At 41.8% G+C, this 12,706-nt stretch overlaps 1 protein-coding gene across 1 annotated transcript in view; it reads right to left on the bottom strand.

Annotated features, from left to right (window-relative positions):
- Positions 1-199: 199 nt before the first annotated feature.
- The window catches only part of rims2b (regulating synaptic membrane exocytosis 2b), a 121,966-nt gene continuing 109,459 nt past the window's right edge, over positions 200-12,706 (bottom strand). The window contains exons 32-36 of the mRNA XM_048229192.1: positions 4,394-4,535; positions 3,754-3,866; positions 3,476-3,577; positions 3,083-3,222; positions 200-2,820 (exon numbers count right to left, since the gene is read on the bottom strand). Coding sequence (XP_048085149.1) covers positions 2,608-2,820; positions 3,083-3,222; positions 3,476-3,577; positions 3,754-3,866; positions 4,394-4,535 — 710 coding nt within the window. The 3' untranslated portion in view covers positions 200-2,607. The remainder of the gene's footprint in view (positions 2,821-3,082; positions 3,223-3,475; positions 3,578-3,753; positions 3,867-4,393; positions 4,536-12,706) is intronic.

The raw sequence follows: 12,706 nt of genomic DNA, 5'->3' as shown, positions 1-12,706 counted from the left end.
TGAATACAATAGTCACATTGCTGAGAGGCATTTTAGCAATTATTGAAACATATAGAGAAACGTGTACATGTGAACGTGTATGTACAGCACCACCCTGTGGTTGTGTAAATGCATTACATGTCAGAAAGCTTTGGCTAACTTACATTGGGGGGAAAAAAACCTTTCAACATAAACATAAAAGAGTGTAAGGACACAAAAGTAGTAAATGTATTTTATTTTCTCAAAACAAGAAACAATTAAAAATTCATATTGTGTGGCATTTTTCTCAATCCCATGAAACATACAGTGAGCGTTGTTTCTTCCTTGACAAGCAGCGCCTGTTCATTTGAACATCACAGCAAGAAAGAACGCTACCCAGTCCACTCACTCCTCACATCTCAGTCCTTCTATGGCTCTGAACCATGGGATCCATTCTTTTTTTTTATATTTTATAGTTTTCTTTATAACAATATTAAAATAAAATATACTTGCAACCTTATGTATTTTTTCTCCTAGTCAATCTCCATTAAATATAAAATTTTCTTTATTCTCATTTTTCCTTTTTTCCTTTATGAGTACCAGGAGGTGGAATGTTGTGTTGAATGTCTGAACCTTCAGCCATGTAAACCCCAACTAAATCGGTGGTTGATTACAATCGGAGAATTTGGGAGTGGGAGACCTGTGTGTGTGTCTGTGTGTGTACAGATATATATATATATATATATATATATATATGGCTGTTTGTGTGTATGCATGTGGGTATATATGTATGAATTTATGTATATGTGTATTTGTGTGTTTGTTTGTGGGCAGGGGCGGGATTGTAGGACTTCAGGTTCACATGCACTGTACAAGAAACTGCAAAAAATTTCCCAAACATTGTCTCTATCAAAACATGCTGAGTTAACCTGGAAAAGTGTTTTTCAAGCCATGTTGCAACCCCCCTTTTTTTCCTCAACATGCTTGGTTGTAATGAATGGAATGGTGTCTCCAAAAACGAACAAGGAGTTTGGGGCACAGGACAACATGATAATCTGCATTTTTTTTTCCACCATGAGGGTGTGACAGGTATTGTTTTTAAAAATGGCCATTGAAAGGAACGGATTCAAATTAAAATGTACAGTTTGCACACAATGTTTCACCTTAAGGCCTGTTCCTCTGCCACATGATATATAATGTACATTTATTTATCGTTTCTTATTCTCTGCCCCATGAATAGGCTTTTTTTTGTCATTAAAAAAAAGTTAGAAACATCCTCAGGCTGCAGTGTCACAGATATCTGTAAAAATACAGAAGAATGGTTTAAAGGATGACAATTACATCTTTACCATGTTGCATTCACTCTCCTTGATAACCATGCACTGTTGAAGTATTCTCTTATTTTATTAAAAACAATTGAAACGACAACTGAAAATGGCTGTTTTTTTGTCATCTTTTTTCTTTTTCTTTTCATTTTTTCTTTCTCTTTTGCAAGTTGCAGCCTCAAGGAAAATATTTTTTCGTATACTTTTTTTTCAGCACAGGTAACTTTTCATCCATGCAAAAAGAAACAAAAATAAAAAGGAAAAGAAAACAGAAAAACAAAAAAGAAAATCATCAACAGAGAGAGAGAGTCACTGTGGAACACTGGCGTTCCATCCTTGTTTTTTTTTCAAGTCGTTGTTCTCAGATGACACTGGAATGATGGCTGTTTCAGAACTGCCACAAGTTTGGACTCAGACTCTTCTCCAAGGGGCTCCAACTTTTCTAGAGGTTTGTACTTTCCAGTGGGCAGTGTGTGTGTGTGTGTGTGTGTGTGTGTGTGTGTGTGTGTGAAGAGGGACGTTATGGTTACTGTGTTGCTGGGGTCTTCACTCGGGGTGTTTTGTTCCTTTGCCTGATCCACGGCTTTCCTTCTGTGAATTGTCCACATGGCCTTGAACATTGTTTTCTTGTCTTAGTCACAGCTGGGCGTGCAGATGTGGCTGCACTGGATCAAATGTGTGGGGTGAGGAACATGGACACCCTGTTTTGAGTAACACGAGACAAAAAAAAGGATACCTTTCCTTTTCTTGTCAAATCAGGGCTTTTGTAGAACTCATTCGTTTGTCAGTTCTTTGCAGTAGTATTTTTTTTGTTTGCTTGTTTGTTTTTTTTGTCATTTCTTTCCACTTGGTTTCATTTTGTGTCTCTTTTTTTGTTTTCTATTATTCACTTCCCTCCCCGACTTCTTGACTAGACATGTAGAATCTAGTGATCGCTGAATGCCACCAAAAGCGCCCCCACTCTCGAGTCCTTCATTTTTTTCCGGCACTTTCCCGCGCGCCGGCCTCTTCCCCACATCTTTTTTCCGTTTTTGTTTTGAGTAGTGCCCCCCTAGCGCGGGGACGCTTGGCCGGGAGGGGTGGCGCTCTATTTTTTGTTGTCTCCGTCAGTGGGAGACCCCGCCGTTTCGGCATCGGGGAGCCCCCTTCTCCCAAACTCCTCTCACGCGGGCTCAGAAGACACAACATCAAGCATGCAGTGTGAGCAGGGTTGGGGGGGAGCGCGACCCGCCGAGACTTGTCTCCCCTCTCCGCACTTTTCTGGTTGCTACTACGGCGACGCTAGAAACCGCTCGGTTTTTTTTTGTCCCGCTCCGCAACGCCGCTACGACCGAACCTTGGAACCGGTTTCCTTCGCGCCTCCTAGCGCTGCTTTACTGGTCAAAGGTGCCAAGGTCGGGTCCACCAGCGAGGTGGGCGGGAACAGTTTGTACCAGCCAATGACCATGTTGGTCAACTCTAAGTCATCTAGAAGGATCTGGGCGGCGCCCATGAAGGATTTGTGGTCCATGCGTCCATAGTCTCCCCATACGATAATCTGTCAACATAAAAAAGTCAGGGATAAGTTCAAAACAACCTGTGGTTGACCAAAGTGCTTTACATGGTAAAAAATAAATGACATGTGTCACTTTCACATGGCAGTGAGCTACATAAATGTCAATGCAGAGCACAAAATATTAGTGATAATAAGCATCAAATTGGTTATTATCACTAATTCACATCAATTTATAGAACTTACAGACATAAACATTGAATAACAGTACACATGGCAGGTATAAGTGTATATAAAGATGGCACACCTGTAAAACTTTCCCTTCGGGACTTTCTTCAAACTGAAGTTGTTGCTGGTACAGTGGGTCCAGAGTTTTTCTGGCCAGTCTAGTCTTCTTCTTGTTGATACATTTCCCATTGTCCAGCAGATAGACTTTAACATAGGGAGCTGTTGAACCAGGAAAAAAGTTAGATGGTCAGGGAAAGGGACAAAAGCCTGAGAGACAGAAAAACGGACATAAAAGCTTCTCTAAACAACTGCAACATTGTTACTAGATCAACTTGTGTGTGTGTGTATGTGTGTGTGTGTGTGTGTGTGTGTGTGTGTGTGTGTGTGTGTGTGTGTGTGTGTGTGTGTGTGTTGTGTATTTATTTCTGAAGGGACAAGTTAACTGTACTGTTTGTTTTCACTCCTCACTCACCAGGAGTTTGCTTGTTGCCTGGTTTGCCCACCAGGCCTCTGGCTCGGATGACCTCTACGTCCAGCCTCTCCTTCCTGTGCACCATGCCGATCTGGATATCACCTGCAGTGAGATGACAAGTCCAGCATGTCAGACAGAATGTTCTACACAGCTTTGTTTACTGTACACGTCTGTACGTCTCCCATCAGGTCTAAACTACTGTACAAAAAATCTAACTACTAAGAGATCTATGGAGTGTTTGTGTGTTCAGGGTCGTGGTTGAAACCCGAGATGCCTACCCATTGGGGGTGTGGCCAGAGTCTGCCTCCCGGCAAGCTGGGCGGGGCCTAGTCCATCCAGGAATTCTGTAAACTGGCTATCAGATGAGATCTTGACACCAGGAAAGATGAGGCTGCGGAGGCAAGATTCACAGAGACAGAAGACAAGTGTTAGTACAACCAAAACGATACAAATATGTTTACTGTCATTTTAAACAGAATTGCCTCTAGTTCTGCAGCCTGTGGTCATACAAAGCTTGACACACAAGCCGTAAGTGTGACCTGACTGAATCTATATGAATCTATATGTATGTGTGTACATGTATCTTTTACTGCCAGTAAATCCATTACGGTCAACATGTTTTTGCCTTCATTTCGTTTTGCAGGCTTGTGTGAGATGGTTAACTTTTTATAAGCAAGAAAAAAAAACCTCTCAAAGATCTTGATTCCCTTTTGTGCACGTAAAAATAAGAAAATATGTAAGACAGACTGACTTTCATTACTAGCAAAGCAAATTCTCTACAGAAAGCAGATTCTCCATGTGACTGAGTGACTACCAAGGTATGTTTAAGATATGGTCTGGTTGTCATAACATGGAGAGGAGAACGAAGAGAACTTTGAGGAAAAAAACGAGGAAAAAGAGAGCTTCTTCTTCTCTTACTTTCCAGGTTTGGCCTTATCGCTGTCATCGTTGGTCTCCCCGCTGGGCTGCCTCGTCATCCGGCTCTTGAACTCGATGGCCAGCCCCGTCTCCACACTCCTCTGGATGGGCAAACGGATCGCCTTCTTCTTCTTTTCTTCCTCTGTGGAGCGAGAGAGAGAGAGAGAGAGAGAGAGAGAGAGAGAGAGAGAGAGAGAGAGAGAGAGAAGTTATCATCAAAATACTTATCTTATCATATAAATATGCTGCAATTTTTATTTCATGCTTTCATCTCAAACATTTTGGTAAACGCCATCCATCACTACTTGGCCATGATTAATTAATGAACCATGGTCATTGCTTGTCTGCGTCAGCCTATGCACGTGCGTGGTCAGACCAGCAGGGGGCAGCAAAAACGGAGCTGGACACCAGGGCTGGTGGTGTCCTCGGCTGATGAGAGGTGACAGGCAGCTTTTGCCCATACGGCCCCACTGCTAATCTAAATCCCATCAGTGTGAGCGACAGACTGTAGCAAGCACACGCACCTGGCTCTTTGTGTGTGTGTGTGTGTGTGTGTGTGTATGTGTGTGGTTTTTACCTGCATGTATCCAAATAAAGTTGCTTCATATGAACATACAGGTCAGAGGAGGGTAAAACATTTTATGTAGGGAAATTCAAGATACTCACACTCTCCTGCTGTCATTTTGAATTTAGCACAGAACAGGAAACTGATTGGAAAGATATCAATCTAGCACAAATGTGTACAGTCTTTGGAGTGGTTTATATATCCAACATATATTTTTGGTGTATGTGAAAGCATTTACATCAGCAGATTGTGCTCTGGCTTATATCAACAGTCTCTGTGAGTATAATGCATGGAGCAATTTTGGGAGTCGCTGGTCTAACGCCAAGGTCACCTGATCTAAAACACATGTGTTCAGGTCCTTTTTTTCAGTTCAGATTTGTATCATTTATCAGAAGTACATTTGCAGCTGCAGATTTAATTGCTCGAAATCACGACAATGCTCTCAAAGAATTCATTTTTTTCCTTTCGTTTTTATCCCCCTCGTTGCAACTATGGTTAATTATTCCACACCAGTAAATGTTTTTACTTTATCTTTTGAAAAGCACTAAACTAGCACTAAACACAGTAAAAAAAATATTTCAGAATAAACTCAGTCCGTCAGAAGCCACAACAGAGCCACATAAATGTACAACAAACCTCAATTGTAGAAAATGTATGTTTTGGAATATACTGTCTATTTAACTACCACTGGCAGAAATGCTTCAGAAATATTTTTGAAGATTCAGTCAAGAGATGAAATGCTTGCTTCCACAAGTTCTAATTCTCACGGATGCATCTGTCATCAAGGTCAAATGAGAGCGCATCCAGCCGGAGCCGCCAAACCGTGTCCACTTGCCTGCGTATGTCAACTACTCACCCTAGTGGAATTCAATCTTTAAGATCCTAAACAAGCATAGCCCAGCAACAGTACCACAGAAGCCACCGAACCCCCCACGCAGATTTTTCTTACACCATTAAAACCATTAAACGCCACATTCAATATTTCTGCCGACAGCTTCAGCAGCTTTTTGATGCAGTGCCTTGACAAATCCTCTAAACTCGGACACACACTGACACACACACACACACAGGACCCCCAAACACACACGCACACCCTTCAGAGGCCCGGCTCTGCATGCCGGTGTGGTGTCGTCGTTGGCCCGTGGTCTCACCTGTGCCGCCTTCGTCGAACGAGTTCATGCAGGGGAAGTAGACGGCGAGCGCCTCGAAGGATGCCGACAGGCTCAGCTTGCTCTGCGAGCGCTGGATGCGCATGCCGGGGGTGGTGGCGGCGGCGCTGGTGTCATGCCCTTGTCTGCCCATGGCGTGCCTGCTTTTACAATGCCCGACGCTATAGAACCTTTTAGAAACTAACCGCCTTTTTTTCTTTTTTGGCGAGCTGTACAGGAAAGAGTATGCTGGCAGCAGCGGCAGAAATGGAGACGCAAGAGGACGCAGACGGACCGGCGCAAAGATGAGACGAAGCACGGACCTCCGGTCAGCAGCGCTGGAATGACTGGACCCTTTTGGGGGGGTTTCAGTCAGTCTACCACGTCTCACTAAACGATGGGAGGAATTCAGCTCTGGAGGACTGATGAAGGAGGGCAGTCGGCTAGTTTACGACTCTCTCTCTCTCTTTCCTCTCTCTCACACAGTCTTGCTCCTTCACTCTTTCTCTCTCTTTTTCTCTTTCCCTCTGTCTGGGTCTCTGTCTACACTGAGCTGCTCTGCTGCATCTCTCAAAGATACACTCCGCACAGAGGGGCGGGGGGAGACAGCGCTTGCGTGCGTGTGTGTGTGTGTGTGTGTGTGTGTGTGTGTGTGTGTGTGCGCACAGAAGCTGTAGCCAATCAGAGAGAGTGCTGCAGAGAGGCAAGCTGAATGGGTCTCCTGAAGGAGCTCTACCTAGAGATAATACTGCTTCTGTTTTTCCTACTGAACACACACATGCATACACACAGAGGACATATAGTCTTTCACACACACTCATATACACAGCAGACATGTAAAGACAGACTGACATACATACACACTCACACACACACACACAAACTGTAGGTATACATAAACATGCACAAAAGCGCACACACAGAGGAAATCCACAGATACGTAGATGAACACATAGACATATACAGCTAAATATGTACACACAAAACTATGTAAGGGATAATGGACGACACGGTGTTCGATTAACAGAAATGAATGCACGGTTAAGGTTGTAAAACGGCCCCGACGCGCAGGATTCTGATAAACCTTATCTTTGAAACATCGCTATTTTACTTAGCCTACTGCCATCCAACTAGCTAAAAGCCACCACCGTCATATGCTAAATGTTGTTATGTTCTAAACATCTGTATTTTACAGCTTGGATGCAACGCGCAACGTTCATTTAAAATTCACAACGAGCTCGGCGAATTAATGTAAAAGTGTGATACGGGCAAAAAAATGGATTTACTTCATAGATGTTCAAATAAGTAAGGGATAATGTATATAACGCCAGTCACTATCGGAAAATAACAGGTCTTCTTGCTTCGTCCTAAAGCAGGGTATATACAGAAATTCTTAAGTTGAATTTAATACCTTTTAATACCTTTTTTAATACCTTCACAATATTTTTTAATACCAACACGACTTCGAGCTGCAACTAGCGGCAACCTTTCGAAATTCAGTGTTGGGGGTAACTAATTATAAAGTAACGGATTACTGTCATTTTGTTATATAACTTTCTGAGTAAGAAAGTGTAGCAATGCTTACAATTCAAATCAAGTATCTATTATTACAGTTACTGGATACTTTGTTCCTTTTTTGCTTCAATAAAAACACTGGCCTATACACAATTATTTGTTATTTAATCCTAACCCAAGATAAAAAGTTATTTCATTGTTACTGTATGTGTAGGAAGAGCACACACCACTTCTCCAGCACTACACTCTTTCTTTCACTATCATTCTATCTCAATCAAGACAAAATGACAAATGAAAATCAGAAAAGGTTTACTGGACTTTCTTCCAAATAGGCCCACGACCATACGCAGTACACACACACACACACACCCTTGCTGTCTCATATACTTTGCCAGTCAAGGTATCATATTCAAAAATAGGTGGTCACATTTTACAAAAATACTAATTATTGATTGGGCTGCTGGAGAATGTGGGAAATGTGACGGAAATTTTGAAAAATAACCCCTTAAATAATGACTTCTGGGGAATTTTGTGGAAACTAATTGATAAATTGCCTTCAATTATATTATATGATAATATATTGATAGCATATTACAATACAGCCTATAAAAACCTACACAGGTTGTTATATTCAACTAATTTAAGCAAGTCTATTGGGACTTTGATCTCGTCACATACTACATCAAGGGAGTAAGCATATGGCTCCTGAGCAAGCTTTAAATAATGCAAAGGTCACACCTGTTAAACTAGCCTTATCATGACATTTACTGAGGGTAGAAAATGTTAAATCTTATAGCCTAAACCTTATCTTAAACAAAGCAACACTGTCAGGCCTATGTTTAACCTCTATTCTGTGGTCAAGGCAGGGTTAGCTCATTGCAAATAAACCCTTATAACATGTACATCTGTTTACATGTTATATTCTTGTTTTTTCCCCTTTCATTTCCTTCTGCCTTCATGGGGACTTTTAATTTGAAAAGGGGTTATTGTGATACTGTATGTAGGCCTACTTTAGGCTATGTCTGCTGCTCTGCCTGTGTCATTGAAAACGCGATGGAGCAAATGATTACTTTTTTGGATGACAATAATGACAACTGGTAGTAGATATACTGATAGCTTTAATTAAGCCTCAATGATGCATATTTATGTGGAGAGACAGTAGCCCTACGTGGCCGATGAGCCACTGAGCCAGGCAGTCGACTCTTCCACCTCTGACTACGTCCGCACATTCTTGTTTGCTGGCTAGTAGACTCCATATGTGACCTGACGGCATTCACTCCCATCCAGGTGACATTTATTGTCTTTTTACAGACGTGGCAATAAGCCTCTTGGCTGTTGCCAACTAGCCTAAGCCAGTCTTTGAATCTCGAGTCCTCTAACCAAATGTCCGAAAAATTACATTTTCCCATGACTTCGTCAATAGTAGCAAACTTTTGGCAACAAGTTTGGCAGCAAGCCAGCCGTATATCCAGTTTGAGGGGGCGCTAAAAGTTTTTAACCGCGAACGCACACTGACATATCGCTCAGCTCCTACTTGCACATATAATGAATATAATATAAATAAATTCAGGCAAATTTTAGGAGATAGGCCTGCACTTAACACAAATGGAAAACCTCATAGTGGTTCCAAAATGTAAAACCTCATCAGATGACGTTTATTACTTTTTAATACTTTTAAATGGCCTTAAAGGAACCATATGTAAGAAATGTATTTCAATTAATCATAAAATGGCCCTGATATATCGCTAGACATTAAGAAATCATGTTCATTTCAAATACTTATATCACTGACAACAGTAGTCCGGCCAGGAAATTGTCATTTAAAAAGTGAAGTTGCAGCCCTTAACTGATGTTGATGTTTGTTTGATTGTGTTTTGGCCTGATGCGCCACCCTCCAACTATCTACTAATCACAAAGTCAGTAGTGTTTCGGCATCCAGGGTTGCCAGCTCTGCCTGTCAGGGGGGAGGGGGAGGGGATACACCGCTCTACAGTAATTTGAAAGTGATTGCAGTACCAGTTTTGGCCACAATCTTACATACGGTTCCTTTAAATTTGGCTAATTTCATTTACTACCTTTTAATACCTTTTACAACCCCGCGGACACCCTGTGAAGGGACTTATTTTCCGATAATGACTGGTGTTATATACATTATCCCTCTTATTACATGGCTACTTGACAAAATAAACTCCACATGATATGACTACATTTATTTGTTACCATTTTATCGTTTTGTCTTTTTCTGAGAAAAAATAGTTCACAACACACACTGAACTTGAATCAAACATTCTTTAGAACACAACCGTCTGCTTTCACTTTTGAATGAAGTTCCAATGCAAGAACTGACTACTTGCTGAGTGCTATGAAAGACGTGAATTAGAAGTAGAGATGCACCGATTGCAATTTTCTGGGCTGATACCGATTTCTCATAGAGTTTGACCTGTCGATACCGATTTTAGCCGATTCCGATTTCATTTCTTCTAACCATTTTACAGCACACACACAAATAGTTATTTTCTATCTTTTCTTTGATAGAACATGTTAATATAGACGTGTAATCAACTTATCAATGATGAAATGGCTGTTTAAAAAAAATGGAACCGGTGAGCAGACAGATTCTTTTTCAAGTCTAACTTCAGATGCAGTATCATATTATGGATTAAGTTAAGTTATGGAACACCCATTTTATGCTTCTCACATCCAGATAGATAGATAGATAGATAGATACTTTATTGATCCCCAGGGGAAATTCAAGGAAGGCTCCAATATCCAACTAAAGATTTAAGAACAATTTTCATGATACATTTGAACATACTACCATGTAACATATTTTCATACGCATTGATGAATTTATGGGAGGGCTAATAAAAGTGGTAGCAGCCTAGGCTATCACGCAAACACAGGGGAGAAGTGCTAATAGCGATTAGGTGCTCCACCATATGAAAACAGTGCACGTCTGTTTTGCGGTGAAAAAAGACGACTGATTTAGTATTCAGAGCATCAGTTTTCTTCATTGTAGGCTACTATGTCAAAAGCAACTTTAACGTTTGTTTGCCTTTCTAATAGGCTATCGTTTGTTCACTTTCACGACATCCACTTCTCAATCTGCTAGACTAGGGTATTTTAAGGCATAGGTCTAGCCCTAGTCTACGTGCAGTACATAGTTTTTTTTTCAGTGGAGTATAACTACTAGGGCTACTGTATGTCGCTGCTTGTTGACATCTTTGATTATTTTTAATGTCGCAGTCGTTTATCTCCGTTCAGCAGGCTTGTGGTTCAGCTGTGGGCACGCAATTAGCGGCAGTGACGGGCGGTGATGAGCGATGTTTACGTAGCCTAATGAAGTGACAGCTTAGTAAATTCCACGCAGTAGGCCAATGGTAAAGCTTTTGCCACATAGAACAACTCAGTAGCCTATTAGCGCTTTCTTTGTAGCCCTACTTCCAGCCCTGAGTGTTGGCCTGGTTGCTAGCTTCTTCAAACTTTGCAAACTCAGATGGGTGTTGTTACAATTGCGGCGCACGAGTGTATTTGAGTGTATTCGGCATAAAATCGGCATGTCTCAGACTGACCGGCCGGTCGCCGGTCATGGCCGATCACGTGAAAATCGTCCGATTCCGGTCACCAGTCGATCTATCGGTGCATCTCTAATTAGAAGCACCCGTGTAATAACATATGTTAATGCACGTTCTAAAGAACACATGACAACGGGAAATTCAACCAAGCAGTGGAATAAATTAAGCTAATACATGCAGGTGAACAGTCGATTGAAGTGAATGTGCAACCGCTTAATAACCTTTAACACCGCCAGTTTCATGACAACCATTGACTGGTCATGCTCCAAGCTCCTTCACTGACAGGCATTCAGGAAAGCAGGGAAAGAGAGAGACAGAGCTACCAATGAGCACTCTCACATCCCATCTAAAACCAGTCAGCTCCCTTTGCTAAGACACAGAGATCATGCTAAAACCTTCTCCAAATGTCACGGGCGCCTAACAGTGCACAGTGACCACTGACATTAGCCTCTGACTGCCCGGAGGCCGAGGGACTCGGTGGGGGGAAGAGCCAGACGGAGTAAGGCCAGGGGTGAACCATAACACTTGGACAGAGGACAAGCCAACTGGCTCATGGGGTTCCTGCTCTCGTCTGAATCGTTTTGTTGTGTAGCTTGACTCCATTAAGGGGAAAATCCAGTGTGCCGTGATAAAAAAAAAAAAAAAAAACAGATGAATATCAGAGTCTGAGTACTTCAAAAATGCTTTGTCATCATGGTTACCCCCACATGAATGCTTTCATGCCATATCAGAGCCTTCATCTGATAAGAAAGGTCTTTAGAAATACAGGTTGATGATGGAGAATAGGGGAGAGAGAGAGAGAGAGAGAGTGTGTGTGTGATTAGTACTCGCTGCCCTGATATACAAGACTGGGAGGACGACTAAAAGTAGCCAAGTGTCAAGCATAAAAAAATGCATGCGTATGTGTTTGTGGGTGTGTGGGTGTGTGTGTGAAAAATAGAGTGACTCTAATAGAGGGAGAGAGAGTGAGACTGAGATAGAGAGAGCATGTGTGATTTTCTTGATCTTTGGAGGACTCTGATGCACATTGTGGACGCTACAGCTTTGCCTCATCTGAACCAGCTTTTCAAATTCACAGACAAATCCTTTAACATTTTTTGTTTATCATCTGTCTACCAAAAGCAGCATTGTTTAGGATTTCCAATGAAGTGCTACCTTATGAGTGGATATGGAGTAAATCACCACACGGAGAGGAGGACGTCAAGTGCCTTTCTACTGCAAATCGCTGCTCATCTCCGGGAAAGCCAAAAGTGTCACAACAACAGATGCATTATGGGCCAAACACTCACTTCCTTCTTTTTCCAAAGAGAAAATGAGATGGAGAATGACTTTGCTCAGCCATCATAACGATGATAATGATAATAAGAAAGCCTGGCCAAGTGACTGTCACACATTGCTTTCATAGAGTGAGTGTGTGTGTGCATTTGTTCATGTGTCCAATTGAGCTCTCATTAAATGACTTCCTGCACACATTCACTCACTGGGGTAATTTGGGGCTTGATGCATGCAT

The sequence above is a fragment of the Alosa alosa genome, chromosome 20, assembly GCF_017589495.1.
Source record: "Alosa alosa isolate M-15738 ecotype Scorff River chromosome 20, AALO_Geno_1.1, whole genome shotgun sequence".
In the NCBI taxonomy this organism is placed as follows: domain Eukaryota; kingdom Metazoa; phylum Chordata; class Actinopteri; order Clupeiformes; family Clupeidae; genus Alosa; species Alosa alosa.
Note: the sequence above shows the minus strand (reverse complement) of the source record. Positions and strands in the feature narration are given on the sequence as shown.